The following is a 16,203-nucleotide window of genomic DNA, read 5'->3' as shown; positions in this document are numbered from 1 at the left end:
GATCCTTTTGGGATGACTCCCTCAAGAAAATTGAATTTCCAGCAGCTTACAAAACACTTGTATAAAAATAAAAGAGGTATAAAAAAATACAATATAAGATAAACAATAAACTCTTAGCTAAATATAGAAAGTAGAGATAAGAATAAAAGTAAAATAAAATAAAATAAAATAAATGTAGAGAACTGTATAGAGGATAAATAGGTATAGGACTTGTTATGCAATGTGTTAAATTAATCAACACACCGAGGGATAAACACATGAAGAATATTTAGCAGTTAAATTAAGATTCATCTCAGCTTAAGCGGTGGATTAAGTCAACGCAAAAAAAAGAAGAAGAGCAGTAATGAAAAACATTAAATACATTGAGTTTCTATTTAACAAAAGCCAAAAAGTTTCCGTTTTCTTTTCTCCTTTCACTGTCCCTTCAGGGCAGATAGATAGATAGATAGATAAATATTCCTTCATTTGTCCCACAATGGGGAAATGCCAATGTAACAGCAGCAAAGTGGATAGAGAAACAAAACAGTATAAATAAACAGCAAGAGTATAGGGCAATAACAAAAACACTATGTACAAGAGAAAAAACAGTGAGAATCCACAACAACAGATAACACAAATAACACAAAAAAAGATGCAGATGCAGGATTAACAAGTGCAGGACTTATTCCCATTAACCCGCGCAGTAATTACACTCTGAATAGCCGCACATGAAGCCCGTCCGCCCGGCCCATGCAGGGACATGAGATCCGCGTTAAAATAGTCCCTCCAATCAGAGCAGCCCACGTTTCTAGACGAACGCGGAAAGTGCGACGTGTGGACCAATCACGACGATGCCAGAGGCTGAAAGGTTTCCTCTACAAAGTGGTACTAAGCTTCTCCATCAACATGCTACGTGGAGGTGTTTTAGGTTCAAGTAAAGCTCATTGAGCCCCCCTCCCCCCCCCAGTCAAGGTGGGAGAACAGCGCTGTTAAATCGCCACAATTTCAAGCGGAACCACGTAGCTGCGTGCCCCTTTTTTTTTCTTTTCCACACGGAGCACCCTCTCGCCGGGACCGTAAATACACCACCGTCGCAGCTTGTTTCCTGCGGTCCGGGGCAGCAGAGAGAGGAAACGATGGAGATTTAACAGAGTGCACCGCCGCCTTCAATGACACCCGTCGGTGCTTCGACTTGACGTGAAAAGCAGAGCCGTGAAGTGAGCGGAGAAGTGCGAACAGTTCGAGGGATGGATTCGTGTCGGCGGACGGGACTCAGCGGGGTGCTGTGCTCCCTGTCACTGCTCTGTGTCATCCTCGACATCCAGTTGGACGGTAAAGGCTTCGTTTGCAGTCAAAATGAAGTGTTTTAAAGAGACTTTTTTCCTTTTCTTTTCTTTTTTCTCTAGACGTTTCTAAGCTTTTAAAAGTTTCCTCCCCCTCCCTCGCTCCCTCCCTCCTCCAGCGGCAGGTTAGGTTACATGAGACCTGCATGAAAATGAAAGTCACTGCCAAACTGTTACTGTAATATAAACCTGATTTAGGCTGTAAAAGCTACATTTAATAAGCGTATAAGGCGTTTAATAGTTGTAGTAATGGCTCAGAATAATATGGAATAATAATAATAATAATAAAATAGGCTTTACTTCCCTCCACACCTGACCTCTATTATTACATGTGTGAACTAAAACATGATTGTCTACCTGTTCACTCACTAAATGCGAATATGACATGTTAAATATGAGTGATGTGGATTAAAGTAGGGCTGCATAAGGCTTTTATTGTATGTCGATTGATCATTTATTTTCTAGTCAATGCTCACCACATATTATCAGTGGCTTTAGATGACTTGTTGTTTCCAATCAGCAGTCAAAAACCCAAATATATTAGAATTACACTAACATAAAACCCTAAAGAGACACGAAACAGAATATTTGCCATGTTTTCTTGTGTTGTTTCATGTTTCATCTTGTCAAAATGTAGATGGTTCATTTTTATGTCAATTGACTGATCATTTAAAATCCTCTATTGAGATGTACAGTATACATGCTGTGTTGTGGTTTTGATAAAAACACATTTTTTTAGGATAAGCCAGACATAAAACAGACAAACAGAGAATGTACTTATAGAAAAAAGGTAGATTATAAAGACAGTACTGATCAACTTAGATATGTATACAACAAATAAAGTAGTGAAATAACATATACAACATATTACTAATAATACACATAATGCAGCAATGAAAACATTAAATAAAAAATTGAATAAATAAACAAATAATTACTGTTTAAAAAAAAATGAATGCACACGATACAACGAGTTTGCATTCCTCCATTTCAGAGCCAGTCGATTTACATTGATAAAGTTAACTTTCAGTTTCTCTTCAGTAAAGACGCAGGAAGTTCAGTAAGCTTCTTATTTAGATTAAACACTGTGTGGTGACTTGAGTGAAGTCAGGTTTGTTTTTTCACCTAATGATATGAAACGTAAAGACATTGGGTGTCCTTTTAAAAGTGGTGTGAAAAAAAAGAAACCCTGACGGACAGACAAAATTAGGCTATAACACCGTCTGCTGTTATAATTTAGTTGCACCCTCTTTGTCAGTGATTTATTTCCAGTGGGGCTCAAGGACTGTTTTATGTTACAGGGGTCTTGGGGGCGACCCATGTTGAGATCGAGCACCACTTGGAGATGGGCCGCAAACTTTTGGCCGCCGGTCAGCTGGCTGAAGCCTTGTCCCACTACCACTCTGCTGTGGGTAAGGTTACACACACAGAGACACACACTGACACACATTTATACTCTCACCACTGGCTTGACATTTTCAGTCTGCCTCTGCCGCAGTAATGCCTGTCCTCCTCCACACTTAACACTTAAATACACCCACAAATTCATGTGTTTGAGTACAAAACTGAAATTGGGTGTTCTTGACATTTTACAGAGGGAGACTCTAAGAATTACCTGACCTACTACAAGCGCGCTGCTGTGTTCCTGGCGATGGGAAAATCCAAATCCGCCCTGCCAGACCTGACCAGAGCCATCCAGCTGAAGCCTGACTTCCTGGCTGTAAGTTCACCTGGAACCAGCAAATACTCGTAGTCTTAAGAAAGTAGTTCTCTTTTCCATGTGCTCATCATATTTCTTTCTGTCTCTTTTTCTCCCCTCCCCCCATTTCTTTATATTCCATCACTTTCAGGCCAGGTTGCAGAGAGGAAATATCCTGTTAAAGCAGGGCAACACGCAAGAAGCCAGAGAGGACTTTGAAGCAGTGGTAGGTTTAAGTCCTAACTCACCGCTTCTATCCGTTCAACGTTTTACCCGAAACCCCCAGAATAATGCATGCGGTTAAAGGAGGAATCCACCTGTTTTTTTGTCGTTGTTGTTGTTTCTTTTAGCTGCAGCGCTCCTCAGACCACGAAGAAGCTCAGGACCAGCTGATGAGAGCCAACGAGCTGGAAGAGCTGCAGGAGGAGGCCAATGCTGCGTACCACCAAGGGGATTATAGCACTACCATCAGCGTGCTAGAGAGAGTCATTGAGGTGTGTGTCAACTCTGGGACGGAGAAGGAAGCTGAGATTTGCATTTAAAGCCCTTTGCATGCATGTTGTCTGTTGTTTCTGTATGTTCCTAGCTGTGTTGTTGGTTTATCTACCATTGTTGCGTCTTGCGCTGGAGCCGAACCAGTTTGCACATCTCTGCTCACTCTTTCTTCAGATCTCTCCTTGGGATCCTGAGTCGCGGGAGCTTCGTGCAGAATGTTACATCCGAATGGGGGATCCGCAGAAAGCCATCCAGGATCTGACGCCGACCACGAGGCTACGCAACGACAACCGCGCCGCCTTCCTGAAGCTCAGCATGCTGCATTACAGCCTCGGAGAACACCACGAGTCACTCAAGTGAGCTTTGTTTGCTGGAATAAACAAACTATGTCATTCAGTCGGCGGAGACATGCAAATGAAGATGATTTTCATCTCAAGAACATCTGTTTCCCTCTGTTGTTTTGCTGGATTCCAAATGTGCTTCTCACTATTTATTCTTCACTCCATCTGTTGGTCTGTGCAGTCACATCCGAGAGTGTCTGAAGCTCGACCAGGATGACAAAGAGTGTTTCAGCCACTACAAGCAGGTGAAAAAGCTCAGCAAGCAGCTGGACTCAGCAGAAGAGCTAATTCACATGGAGAGGTTGGTACTTTACTGTAGGACTGGTGCACTTCTAATATCTCGTTGACACTCAAAAATGTGACCAAAAGTCGCCAACACTTGCAACCTAACTAAAGTAATTAATAACCCTTACTGAATCTTTCTCTGTATCTACAATTAGGTATCAGGAGGCCATCGATAAGTATGAATCAGTGATGAAGACAGAGCCGAATGTCCCGTACTACACCAACCTGGCCAAAGAGAGGATCTGCTTCTGCTTTGTCAAGGTGAGAGAGAGAGAGAGAGAATGAGAATCTGTACATGTAATGGCTCTCTAGACTGTAATAAACAGAACACAAGACTATATAGAAGTTATAATTAATTATAATGAAAGATAGTAAGATCAGATTTTCAGTTGGCGTCACACTTGTCAATCCAAAACACTTTATTCCTCTGTCTTGCCCCATTTTAGGTGAAGTTGGCTCATGCGGCGATAGACGTTTGTTCAGAAGCTCACCAGAGAGACCCCCGAAACGCCAACATTCTCCGAGACCGAGCTGAGGCTTACATCATGAACCAGGACTACGAGAGAGGTAAGAGGACTCAGCTTCTCAGTGACAATTCACTGCAGCAAACTGGCCTAAATGTTTGAAAAAGAAAAAATTAACTGGTTCAACAGGAAGCAGATCTTTGTGTGCCTTTAATTGACTGTACAGTACAGTATAAAGAAAGATATTGCATTTGCATGCACATATAAAAAGATGTATTAGGCACATTAAGCAGGTTCTCCATGGTTTAAAGGACCAGTGCGTAGGATTCAGTGGCATCTAGTGGTGAAGTTGCAGATTGCAGACATTTGAATACAGTATATAATACAGTAATGAAAACAACTTTATTCCATTTCTGCCAGTAGAGCCTCCTAAATGTTACACACTGGACCTAACTACTACTAATTTAATACTTAAAACATTCAACAAAGAATAGATTCAAAATGAGTTAGTAGACTGTAGTCTTTTATGTTTTTTTTTTTACATTTCAAAATAAAATTGTTCAGTCCAAATCGATGTTAGTGACATATAGGATTAATGTATATCATCATGTATTGTATCAGATAGGATTTTATTGTCTTGTGAAAAGAAAACAAATCTGGTTTGAAAAAAACGTTATTTTTTAGTATTTTTCAGAACCAATCAGAGCAAAAGTATGGTAGAAAAACATTTATTTTGTAATATGTGTTTTACTTCAGCTGTGGAGGACTACCAAGAGGCAAGAGAGTTTGACGACAACCAGGATATCAGAGAAGGGCTGGAACGAGCACAGAAACTGCTCAAAATCTCTCGCAAGAGGGACTACTACAAGATCCTCGGCGTCAGCAGGTACCCGCTCCAACCGGTGTTATTACAGTGTTTACTTCCTCTGGACTGACATCAAACACTAAGTCCAGCCACTGCAGATGACTTTATCGAGCAGATCTCCAACTAACCCTCACAAACGTTGTTTTCCTCAGGAACGCAAATAAGCAGGAGATCATCAAGGCGTACAGGAAGCTGGCGCAGCAGTGGCACCCGGACAACTTCCAGTCTGAGACTGAGAAGAAAGAAGCGGAAAAGAAGTTTATCGACATTGCGTCGGCTAAAGAGGTCCTCACTGACGCAGGTCAGGAGCTGAGATTGCTATACACTTTAGGAATTTAGTGGACAGTAATTGAGAGTAAGAAATGAGCAGGTACAGTTTCAGTGTCTTGACTTTGCAGAAGTACCAAAAAGTTCTAGCCCAGTTTATTTTCAAACTACTGCTGTCTAATTTGTATAAGAATAGTTTTGTGGAAATTTGCTCATTCGCTTTCTTGTCGAGAGATGGACAGAGGTGTAACAGTTATCCAGCGACATGATACAACATCATAACTCAATGAAAACAGGCTGCTAAAGGAAGTTATAAAAGCATAAATCTCCACAGGACCAAATACTAAATGTTAGTGACACTGCTGCTAGTGCTAGAATCACCGTTTATCTTTCACTGTCTTAAATTTGTCCCTCCATTCTTCCCATTGTCTTGCCAGAAATGAGGCAGAAGTTTGACGCAGGAGAGGATCCCCTGGACCCCGAAAACCAGCAAGGGGGAGGCGGAGGACAGGGCTGGCCTTTTGGGCACTTCGACCCCTTTCAGTCTGGCGGCAGCTTCCACTTCAAGTTCCACCAAAACTAGAGAGGAGGACTTGAGGGACACGAGTGTGGGGTGTGGGGGGTGGGGGGGATTTTGGGGAAAGATCAATCGCGGATTCATGAAGAAGTCTTCCTCAGAACTTGTGCTTCAGTTTGGACACTGTTTTTGTCGGTTACTTGAACCTTTGATTTTTTTAATGCAGCGGAGGGTTTGAGCTGTACAGTGAACCACAAAGCCTGCGGCGGCTATCGAGTGAACTCGTCGCTGTGGTAGAACAAAATGAAGTCCTGTGTCAACACTTCAGATCCTTTTAAGAACGGAGAGGGTGGTGGTTGAAAGCAGTCGATGTGGGACTTTTGGGTTGTCTGTTCTTACACTCATTTCTTTCTTTGTGCCAATCTTGGAACCTTTTTATCAAGGAACTATTTTTTTTTAATTTTTTTTTTTTAAATGCAGTAGCTCCTGTTTGGACGTTACATAGGAGGACTGTCACGTGTGTTGGGTTTCAGCTCGCAGTATTCTTTTAAAAAAAGGAATTACACGTTTACTGATCTCGGTCTATATTTTTTGACCATGTCAAACTAGAGAACCTAGATTTTTATACACGACGACATCAGGAGGCATTTTGTCGAGCTTCGACATTGATGGTAAGTAGGTGAGACTTCAGCACTATTAAAGGAAACTTGTGAGTGTTAAAAGTTTTGAAATCCTATGGATCTCAAATCAATGCCAACGCTCTGTGATTGTTTGATTTTTGTTTTAACTTTTCATTTTCTACAGCTATAATTGGAAGATGTGTGAATTCTGTATTTGGGTGGAAATATTATATCTTAACAGGTTATATGTCCAGGTCCGAGCATTATGGATGTACTGTAACTTATAATGCCAACCTCGTAAATCTCCCATAACATGGTTGTCTAAAAAAAAAAAGAAAGAAAAAAAGTTAAATATTCTGGACTAAAGTCAAGAGTTGTAGTATTTCACTCCTTTTGAAAACTTGCACTTTTACCCCTTTTTCTTTGAAAAATCACTCCACGAGTTCTCCACTCCTGAAACGTTACTGCAGGCTTTTTAAAAGCCTTTCAAAGACTCTTTAAGAAACCAAGTGTGTCTTCAACGGTTATCTGAGAGCCTCATTTATGAACAGGGTTTACAGGAAAGTGGAGCAGTACGTTAGTTACAAGTCGAGGGAACTCTCGCGACATATTGTCTGTAATTTATAAGCCAGTATATTTGACCATATTTGTGTAACATGACGCACTGTGACAGTTTGAAAACTACACTATTAAAGGTGCAGATAAAATCAAAATGCATCTTTGTAAATGAGGCCTCAGTTTTACAGCCAGGAAAAAAAACACACGAGTTTTAATCATAAACTAAAATGACATTCTTTTGAGGATTTGACTTTTTGAGCACAAACTTAAGTTATTTGTCAATAATCGCATCAGGATACAGCGACTACAACGGCTTTGAATCCAGCTACTGCTCGACTGTGTGAACCAAATGTGACAAGCTCTTTGTATTTAAATCGACTGAGTGGGAAAGTTTTTGTTTCTGGGTTTTCTTTTAAGGGTTTTCTGCTGTTAGCGGCTTCAGTTTTACTGTCGCCAAACTGAATCAGCTGACATGCTCAAGTGTATTAAAATATTGAAACAATCAGTCTCGTTCTGATTTCTTGATGCACACTAAAATGATACCAGGGGCAGCTAGAAGCGATTTGGTGGTTTGTTCGAGATGCTAAAGCTGGAGTAGAAGTACATTTTTCCCAACTTCCCTCCTTTCCCTAACCTTAAGAGCACTCCACCTGTGTAACACTGCACTCCTATAACACTGTCATACTCACACTTAACAGTAAAACAAAACAAACGGGTCAAAATCGATGCAGCAAAACCAAAAAAACTGTTTTATTCCACATATTCTTGTCAAGAACTGGCGCCTACATTACCCACAATGCAAATTGGCTGTAAAATTGGTTCCCCTTTTAATAAACATGTAGCACCTGACACGTAATTATACACAACGCTTGGAAAAGAGCCAAAATAGAAGCGATAATTTCAGTCAACTTTCTATCGATTTTTGTCAATGTCAAACACAAAGTCTCAAATACAGCCACAGATTTTAAAACATGAAACAAAAAGACGTCTGCTGCACAAAAAACTGAAACACCATTTCCACACTCATCCAGGTAGCTGCTGCTTGCCCACACCTTCTCATACACACATGGCACACTCAGGTAGTTTTACACGCATGCTGTATTGAACAGCTGTCGCCGCAAACGGACACATCTCCAAGCATAGAGGGAATGGCTGAATCCAGAATACCGACACAGGAGTTCTGCGTCTGTAGAGGTGAACTGATCGAATCCTCCATCGAAGACGTCCGCTCTGCTTTGAGCTCAGCTGCAGCCGTACAGCTGGCTCACCGAGACAGTCAGAGTGGCTGCTGGGTGTCGTCCGAACGGGCAAAGCTTCATCAATGGTTCGCTCCGAATCCCTGTGCGTCTTCCAGACTGTCGGCCTCCACCTCGATGGACACCACGTGGTGCCCGGGGATCATGGCCAGCCCCAGGACTCTTGGCTCGCCCTGGGAGAATGTGTCTGAAGACAAAGAGACAATCATATGAAACACTTTCAAGTTTAATCATCCAGGTAAGACTGGGGTTGTTGTTGGTCACACAAGACAGAAAACTGTTGAGTTTAAACTGAATTTTCTCTTAGATTTAGATTAATCTGTCGGCCGATGTCCGTGCTCACAAGGCCGATAGACAAAAAATGTCTTCAGACACATCTGCGAGCAGCCTTGTCAGTGCGGCTGCTGTGAAAAGATGTTGGCGGTTTGTGAGTTTTGGAAGGTGGTGAACAAGTTGTGAGTCCTGTAATGTAACTCTCATGCATCCTGCTGTAAACATTTTCATAGTTTTTGGTAAAATTGTATACATTTAACACTTTTATACGCCTGAATTTCCTATATAGCAGAATACAAGTACACATGATTTCTTCTTTATTTTGATATTGGCATTATGTATTGGCCATTGGTAGCCTCTCTAAATATCGGCATCGGCCAACTGAAAAACCCACATCGGGCTCTGTGTGACAGAAAGTGTATAGAAATACCATTTAACTGCTAAAACCACGTAATAACCCAAATCCAGTGACTATGAACCTGAAGATTAGAGGACGAGTGATCAGGAGTTGACTTCTGATGGTGATTTCACGTTAAACGCGCTGAGCTTATGTGGCAGTCATGTGAGGAGTGCCGTCCTATAATTAGAAAAGCTCTTCAGGCAAAATCGTTAATCTGTTCGAAGTATCAGGACATAAACGTAGAAAACTAAACCTTTCCTCTCCGTCCTTAACACTTGTTTCCTCCCAGGGAAATAACTTGGAGGAGGCGAGGAAAGGAGATAAGGAAAGTGAATGAGAGAAGTACATCAGCATCACAGCAATTTATTATGAAGTTATGTTAAAACTAATAAAATGCATACTAATTTTCTTTGATTGAATTTAGGTTTTTCATCTTTTTTTTGGAAATAATAGCAACTAAAGGTGCAACAAACCAATGTAAAGCATATTGATATACAGGCTGTTAAGTGTCTGTGTATAGGTATAAGGTAACCTCTGTTTTTAAAGCCATGCATGCTGTTTCTAATCAGTGTGGATATTTACTTTTAAAGAGCACTAGTTCCTAGAAAAAGACCTTTAATTAATTTGTTTCCTACAGAGGTGGAACAGCTGGTAAGACATCAGCAAAAAGATGTTTCACAGCCACCAAGAAAAGGAGGTGCTTGGGAAGCTACAGAGGTACCAGGATGCTTTTACTTCATTCTCATGCAACAGTTCTTATCCTCAATATATTGTTATAAAAACACACTGTCTTCAGTCATCACCCACCTGTGGATTTGAGGAACTCCTGAGCTGACCCGAGGATCACGTTGCAGTCTCGGTCTGTGCAGAGGAACAGACCCACCAGGGTCCGACCGTCTGTCATGCGGATCCTCATGTTCTTGTTCAGGAGCCCCTCCAGTTTCTGCCTGGCCTTGGACGATGAGGACCCTTCAGACTGCTCCTGGGTGAGGACAGAGGAAGATAAAGTAACGCAGAATATAACCATGATTATTGATTAGCTGATAAACACAATTATGTTTGATTCCAACACCTTTTTATTGCAAAAAAATAAATAAAATAAAATAGTAATTTGGTCCTTACACTCTGCACACGTTTGAAAAGTTGAAACAAAGTGAACAATATTAAAAGAAAATTGCTTGTAACCCTAATAAATTACACCTAGGTTTGCTGTCTGGTTAGCTTTAAATGAAACGTTTTTATTTAGGAATACTTTTAGGAAACTGTATGCTGATATTGCCAATAAAAATACACATTTATATAAGGTTAAGTAGTTTAATGTAGAGACATATAATCTAGTAAATATCGACTAATGTTACATGCGTTAGCGATCGGCTAACGTTGAGCTACAACTGAGGCTTTCTTTACGATGTTATAAATGAAGTTTTCTATAAGTTATGACCCCTGAAACAAGGCGAACAACCGTGTAAGATATTAAAACTAAAGACAAACACGTACATGAGTCGAAGGACCGTTTTCCTCAATCATTGTTGCCATAACCCTTCTTCTTCTCCTACGTTTGCTTACGGAGCAATTTCTCGGACGGACCAGCGAAACCGGAAGCTCAGTCTCCAGTTTGTTTGTTTTTTTTAAAGGGAACGACACAATCAATATATCGATCGGTTATAATGTCATATAACGTCCAGGTTCAGCATGGAAATGTTCATATAAAACGTAAAACCGAAATCAGTAGGAACACTTAATATTAAGTCCATCATTTTAATAGAGTTTTTGAAATGTAGTCCAAATCCGGAGGGATTATAAAGAGTAGAAATAATTTTAAGTATAAAGTGTACCGACCGACAGACCCCCTGTTAGGTGAACACATCTTATCAGACCAAGTTAGGTTACTTATTTACACATTATACAGTTAATTAAATTTAAAAGTATCCGTCCCTGGGTGGGCTCGAACCANNTAACCGATTGCGCCACAGAGACAGCTGAACACGCGGGGGCGTGCTTTCTCTTTCAAGCTCCACCCACATGTATCTGCTTAATTTTTGGATGTTTGGAAACTTTAATCATGGCAGTTTAAATTGAGTATTCATATCCAGTATATTATTACCCAGTAAAATGTGCTCATGTGTCTATAAAACCACCTGTTATGGATTCTGGACTAAGCTCATCTATCATCTCTCTACAATCCATACACTGTAGAGATATACTACACACAATGAATCACTGACAATGCACATCTAAACATATGTCAGGACAATAGAGACAGAGGAAGTCTGATTTAAAGGTAACATACAGCTGGTCAACAATGAGGTTCCTCCCATTCTTCCAATTCTATTTTTAAACCAAAACTGTCTTTTTCTTACTGTATATTTCCATAATTTAGTTATATACAACCTAGGCATATTTTTTGTTTGAAAAAAACATGAACATACATAGCTAATGATGTGGTTTTGTAACCAGACTTAAAGTTTAAATTATCCTTGACTTCAGAAGTCTCTTCCCCTTAACTATGATCATGGATCAGAGTTACTCATATACATGATTTACTTACTTAAAACCCTACAGCCCTGGTGGGACTCTATTAATAAATGGATTATCACACACTTCAATGTTGTTGTAGCTGCAGACATTTTAATTTTAATATATTTGTCAACTACAGAGAGATAATGACTGATAATATAGAATATTAGTTGAATTCCCAAAAAGTGCATAAAATGTGCACAAAAGAATCAATCAATACTTTTTCGCTGTACTTCTGATTCCCTCATTTTAACACCTTGTTTCCTCAGGCTCTGACCCACATTGATCCACTGACGGTGCAAAGTGCTTCAGTCAGCAGCACTTTCTACCCGGCCCTGGCACTGACTGGGCCAAATGTGTTGGAATCACTACAGCTGGAGGTGAGAAGCAGCTGGATTGTGTCCTTTTTTGTTTTGCTGGCTCCCACTAAACACGGAAAAGAACGAAGAAGAAGTTTTTTTTTTCATTATCATTAAAGCAGTGGTTTGAAACCTTTATGGCTTGAGATGCCTTAACAACAGTTTAACAAAGTAAGTTTTAGACCTAAAAAGGTAAAAATGATTAAGTGATCTACTGGACAAAAATAAATTACAGGGAGAAATCATCTCACAACCCCTAAGATTTATCTCAGGACATTTAGTGTTTTGGCTCTTTTGCTGTAGGCAGATCAGGCGGCTCTTGACTTGGCCTCCCTCTGTGCAGCGAGTGGTGAAATTACTGTACCTTTACCCTGCACTGCATGTTGAAAGTGAAATTAAATATATGGTCCTAAATAATTAATCTGACAAAACAATAGAAAGGCAAACACTTCCAACTGAACAGTACAGAAGAAACTAACACAACAACATAAAATTATTCAAATTAACAGTTTATTAGCACTGGCATTCTTACAGTATGTTACCCAGTTGGTATCAAAAGAAACAGTTCCCAAGAAAAAAAAGTTAGAATATCCTCGCCAATGCCAAAATTGTATTTTGATCACACATTAGTTTATTTTCACAGCAGTCGTTTTGACCTGAAATAACACAGGTGTTATTAATGATACTCCATAAATGTATCTCTCTAATAATAATTCTGGATATACCTTTTTCACAGCAGCCACCCTGACATGAAATAGTAGGGTAAACACAGGTGTTAAAAATGCTACTAAATATGGTTTTGTTCTATTCCAGGTCAAACAGAGTCAGCGTGCTGCTATTGTGCACGTTGCCTACACTAAATGGAACAGAACCTTAAGTACTGTCACTGGTAACGCCTGTGTTTACCCTACTATTTCATGTCAAAATGGATGCTATGAAAAAGGTCTATTCTAAAGCAAATTTAAACACTGATAAAACTCCAGAAGCTTCAAGGGTAAAAGGGCAAAAGACCCATAATTTGAACCTGTTAACTGGCTCATACAAGACTGAAAATAATGAATGGATAACTTTTTCTCCACAGCCCCGTCGCTGCATGAATGGTATTTAAGCATTATCTGCTCTCCGGGTTGCCTCGGTTCAGACAGCTCAGCTCTGAATGGAGCACAGGAGCCCAGTGTCTTCCTCTGTGTGTCACGCTGCATAAAATCTGGGTTAGCTAAAGCGCAGCACCCAGGGGAGGCACTTTTCCCTCTCATCCTCGACATGTCTCCCTGCCAAACGGACACGGGTGGGGGGTGCTGTGGGGGGTAATCACAGCACAGCAGTGCAGTGTGTCAGGGCCTGCGGCATAGGAGTCCTGGCTAGTTTCACCCTTTTTTTTTCCTTCTCTCTCTTGCAGCCCTTGTGAGATAAGATGCACGTCATGGCTACGAGAGATATCTCACACACCACGTGGATGGTGTGGCTGAGGTAATATAAACTACACACACATGCAGCCACTCAATCTGGTACAAGCGACACCTCGTGCAAAGCTATAGTGAGGAGGGCGGAGTGGTGGCAGTGTGCGGCTGCACAGATACACACACATTCCTCCCCGTGTGTCTTGCATTGCAAGCGTTCTCTCCTGCAGATGTGGCCCGTTGGATTCAGGCACAACAAATTCCTCTCTTCTATTTGTGGCACGAGACGGGGAGAGGGGGGAGTCGGAGGCGGTTCAGCCACCTGTTGCAGCAGAGGAGGAAGAGAGAGAGGAGAGAGAGACGAGAGAGGGGGGGGGGGGGGTGCATGGCAGACGAAGGCGTAGAAATGCTTGTTTACATGATACCCAGTTGTTGGTGTGAAAGCCACAGATGACAGAGTAACGCAGCCTACGCAGACAGAATGCAGAAAACAAACAAACAATGACGCTTCACACGCCGTTGTGGCAGAGAGGAAGGCCGGCCATGTGCTTGGGATGCCACGGGTTCAATTCAAATTTGCATATTTGTTATATAACTCCACATTTGGAAGGGGGAGAGCTACATTTAGAGTTAAATTGTCTCGTTTAAGGGCTTATTCTTAGCTTAATGCCAAATTAGTGCCAGCTCGCGACGGCGTTTGACCTGCAGAAACATCTTCAAAATGAAGATGTGTTAAAATATTTCAGTTTCAGGCTCGTTAAGACGCTCCTTAAGTGTTGCTCCATGAGCAGCTGTGTCCAATTAGCTGATTGTGTCACTGATTGATGCTGTGATCATGCTGTAAAAAGTAATTTAGTCTTACACATCTATTCTGTGTACATATTGAGCAAAGAGCTTTCATTTTAGTTGCAGTGGATTCTAAACATCAAATTTTTTTAGAGAATATGGAGTACTCTCCAATCCGTCGTCAGCATCCTTTAACAATGCACCTCTTCCACAGCAGACATCTAGACAGACTGTATGGTAATAAAAGCACAACTGTTACTAATATCAGTAACAATGGCTTGGTTCTATTGTCATGACTGTGCAAGCACAACACCGTGATCCTGAAACTGAAGCGGCATTCACACCCTTTCTTACACGTCAAATTGTCTTCTGTGAGAAAGACTGACCTCGTGCTGACCTCTGTGGTGACCCAAATCAGACCCCCCACCCCACCGTATATGACTGCTTTTTAATGACAGTGTCAACAGCTCAAATCACATAAAATCTGATCTTTTCACTTCTGATTTTAGCCATCATATGTGGTCTAAATTTAGATACAGGTCTGATTTTTTTATTTTTTTTTTTGCAATGTAACCTGAGTGTGAACTTCAGTCATATGAGAATTCAAGTGACTTTTGCGTCACTCTACATTGACATTTGTCATGCGGGTCGCTTCAGGACCGTGACCTGTTCACGCTGGAATCTGATATGATGTGGGGCTACATTTTAAAAATAATGTGAAAAACCAAACCAACAAAAACCGATCTGAGCAATAAATCAGAATCGAACATCAAATGTGACATAAAATCTTAACACAAGGTCCACGTACTCGCTTTTCTCTGAGGTTTCATTCTCATAGCTCTGAATACTGTTAGATGCGATGAAAATCTCCAGAAGCACCAACTAAGTGGACCTTTTGTTAAGTTTTTTTTTTTATTGTATTCAACCACTATACCCAAGGTCAGGAATGAACTTTCAGCTCAAGTGAACGACAATATTGAAGACCCACCTGTGACCAAAGATGTTGAGACATTCAGGTGATTCGTGGGATTAAAGGGCTCTTACTATAATAAATGCAGCTTTTTTCTGCATCTAAGAAATACATTCAGTCATTATGAGAAATGTGGTTATTGCTCAAGCAGACTCTTTGTTGTTGCTTTTTTGTCTTTAAGTGAATAAACCCAACAGAATGAGCCGAATGCAATGAAACCTTGTGCAGGCCTTGTGAATTGTTAACCATATATTTCCAACACATGGCTTTTCTTTTTTGCATAAAATGCCCCAGACGCTCACCAGGATGCAGACCTTCCAATCCAGCGAAGATCTTCTTTTTTTCCCCTACACATTTTATTCATTATGCACAGTTTCTCCTGTCTGACCCTTTTTGCTGTGAGGTTTTTTTTTATGTGAAAAGCAAATCAAAAATTCCTTTTTGTCAAAACAAAAGTGCCCCTGAAGCAGCCACTGAGGGCTGCATGGGATGCAGGGATTCCCATGGCCTTACTGCCATCCAGTCGACACAGCCTGCTGCCTGTGATTTTACAGTAAGTGCTCATAAAATCGCTTGTGTTTCGTTTCAAACCTCTGTATCGTCGCTGGATTATGCGCTCCGAGCTGTTTAATATGGTGGTTTATAAAGGGGGGGTGTAGTTTGCATATTCTGAATTGTTTTCATCCCTACCACAAGTAGTTAATTTTTAAGCAATACAATCTGATGTAAGTCTGGGCATGGCTGCGGCAGATTTTCCCAACCCCCCTCTCTCACAATCCCTCCCCAGCACTCTCACACACACACACGCA

At 40.9% G+C, this 16,203-nt stretch overlaps 2 protein-coding genes across 2 annotated transcripts; one reads left to right on the top strand and one right to left on the bottom strand.

The window, feature by feature from the left end:
* The first annotated feature begins 905 nt into the window (after positions 1-905).
* Positions 906-7,938, top strand: dnajc3b (DnaJ (Hsp40) homolog, subfamily C, member 3b). The gene is made up of 12 exons (XM_035675253.1): positions 906-1,311; positions 2,624-2,734; positions 2,918-3,042; positions 3,173-3,247; positions 3,372-3,515; positions 3,691-3,872; positions 4,039-4,158; positions 4,298-4,403; positions 4,589-4,709; positions 5,363-5,492; positions 5,624-5,772; positions 6,176-7,938. The coding sequence occupies exons 1-12, from the start codon at positions 1,227-1,229 to the stop codon at positions 6,319-6,321; spliced, it is 1,494 nt and encodes a 497-aa protein (XP_035531146.1). The 5' UTR covers positions 906-1,226; the 3' UTR covers positions 6,322-7,938.
* A 217-nt stretch (positions 7,939-8,155) lies between these two features.
* naa38 (N-alpha-acetyltransferase 38, NatC auxiliary subunit) lies at positions 8,156-11,157 on the bottom strand. The gene is made up of 3 exons (XM_035675254.1): positions 10,860-11,157; positions 10,170-10,344; positions 8,156-8,876 (listed from the first exon to the last, which is right to left on the bottom strand). Exons 1-3 carry the CDS (start codon positions 10,896-10,898, stop codon positions 8,752-8,754), a joined length of 339 nt encoding a protein of 112 aa, XP_035531147.1. The 5' UTR covers positions 10,899-11,157; the 3' UTR covers positions 8,156-8,751.
* Positions 11,158-16,203: the final 5,046 nt, after the last annotated feature.

Source organism: Morone saxatilis, unplaced genomic scaffold, assembly GCF_004916995.1.
Source record: "Morone saxatilis isolate NCDOM2014 unplaced genomic scaffold, NCSU_SB_2.0 Contig4, whole genome shotgun sequence".
In the NCBI taxonomy this organism is placed as follows: domain Eukaryota; kingdom Metazoa; phylum Chordata; class Actinopteri; family Moronidae; genus Morone; species Morone saxatilis.
The sequence above is the reverse complement of the archived record's forward strand: the minus strand, read 5'-3'. Positions and strand labels throughout refer to the sequence as shown.

What these genes read in the sequence shown, in the direction of transcription:
- dnajc3b (XM_035675253.1), top strand. Translation starts at nt 1,227, where the DNA reads ATGGATTCGTGTCGGCGGACGGGACTCAGCGGGGTGCTGTGCTCCCTG. An exon ending in CCTCGACATCCAGTTGGACG is followed by an intron (nt 1,312 to 2,623) that starts GTAAAGGCTTCG and finishes TTTATGTTACAG; the next exon opens with GGGTCTTGGGGGCGACCCAT. An exon ending in TGAAGCCTGACTTCCTGGCT is followed by an intron (nt 3,043 to 3,172) that starts GTAAGTTCACCT and finishes CATCACTTTCAG; the next exon opens with GCCAGGTTGCAGAGAGGAAA.
- naa38 (XM_035675254.1), bottom strand. Translation starts at nt 10,898, where the DNA reads ATGGCAACAATGATTGAGGAAAACGGTCCTTCGACTCAT. An exon ending in AAAACGGTCCTTCGACTCAT is followed by an intron (nt 10,345 to 10,859) that starts GTACGTGTTTGT and finishes GTCCTCACCCAG; the next exon opens with GAGCAGTCTGAAGGGTCCTC. An exon ending in GGAGTTCCTCAAATCCACAG is followed by an intron (nt 8,877 to 10,169) that starts GTGGGTGATGAC and finishes CTTTGTCTTCAG; the next exon opens with ACACATTCTCCCAGGGCGAG.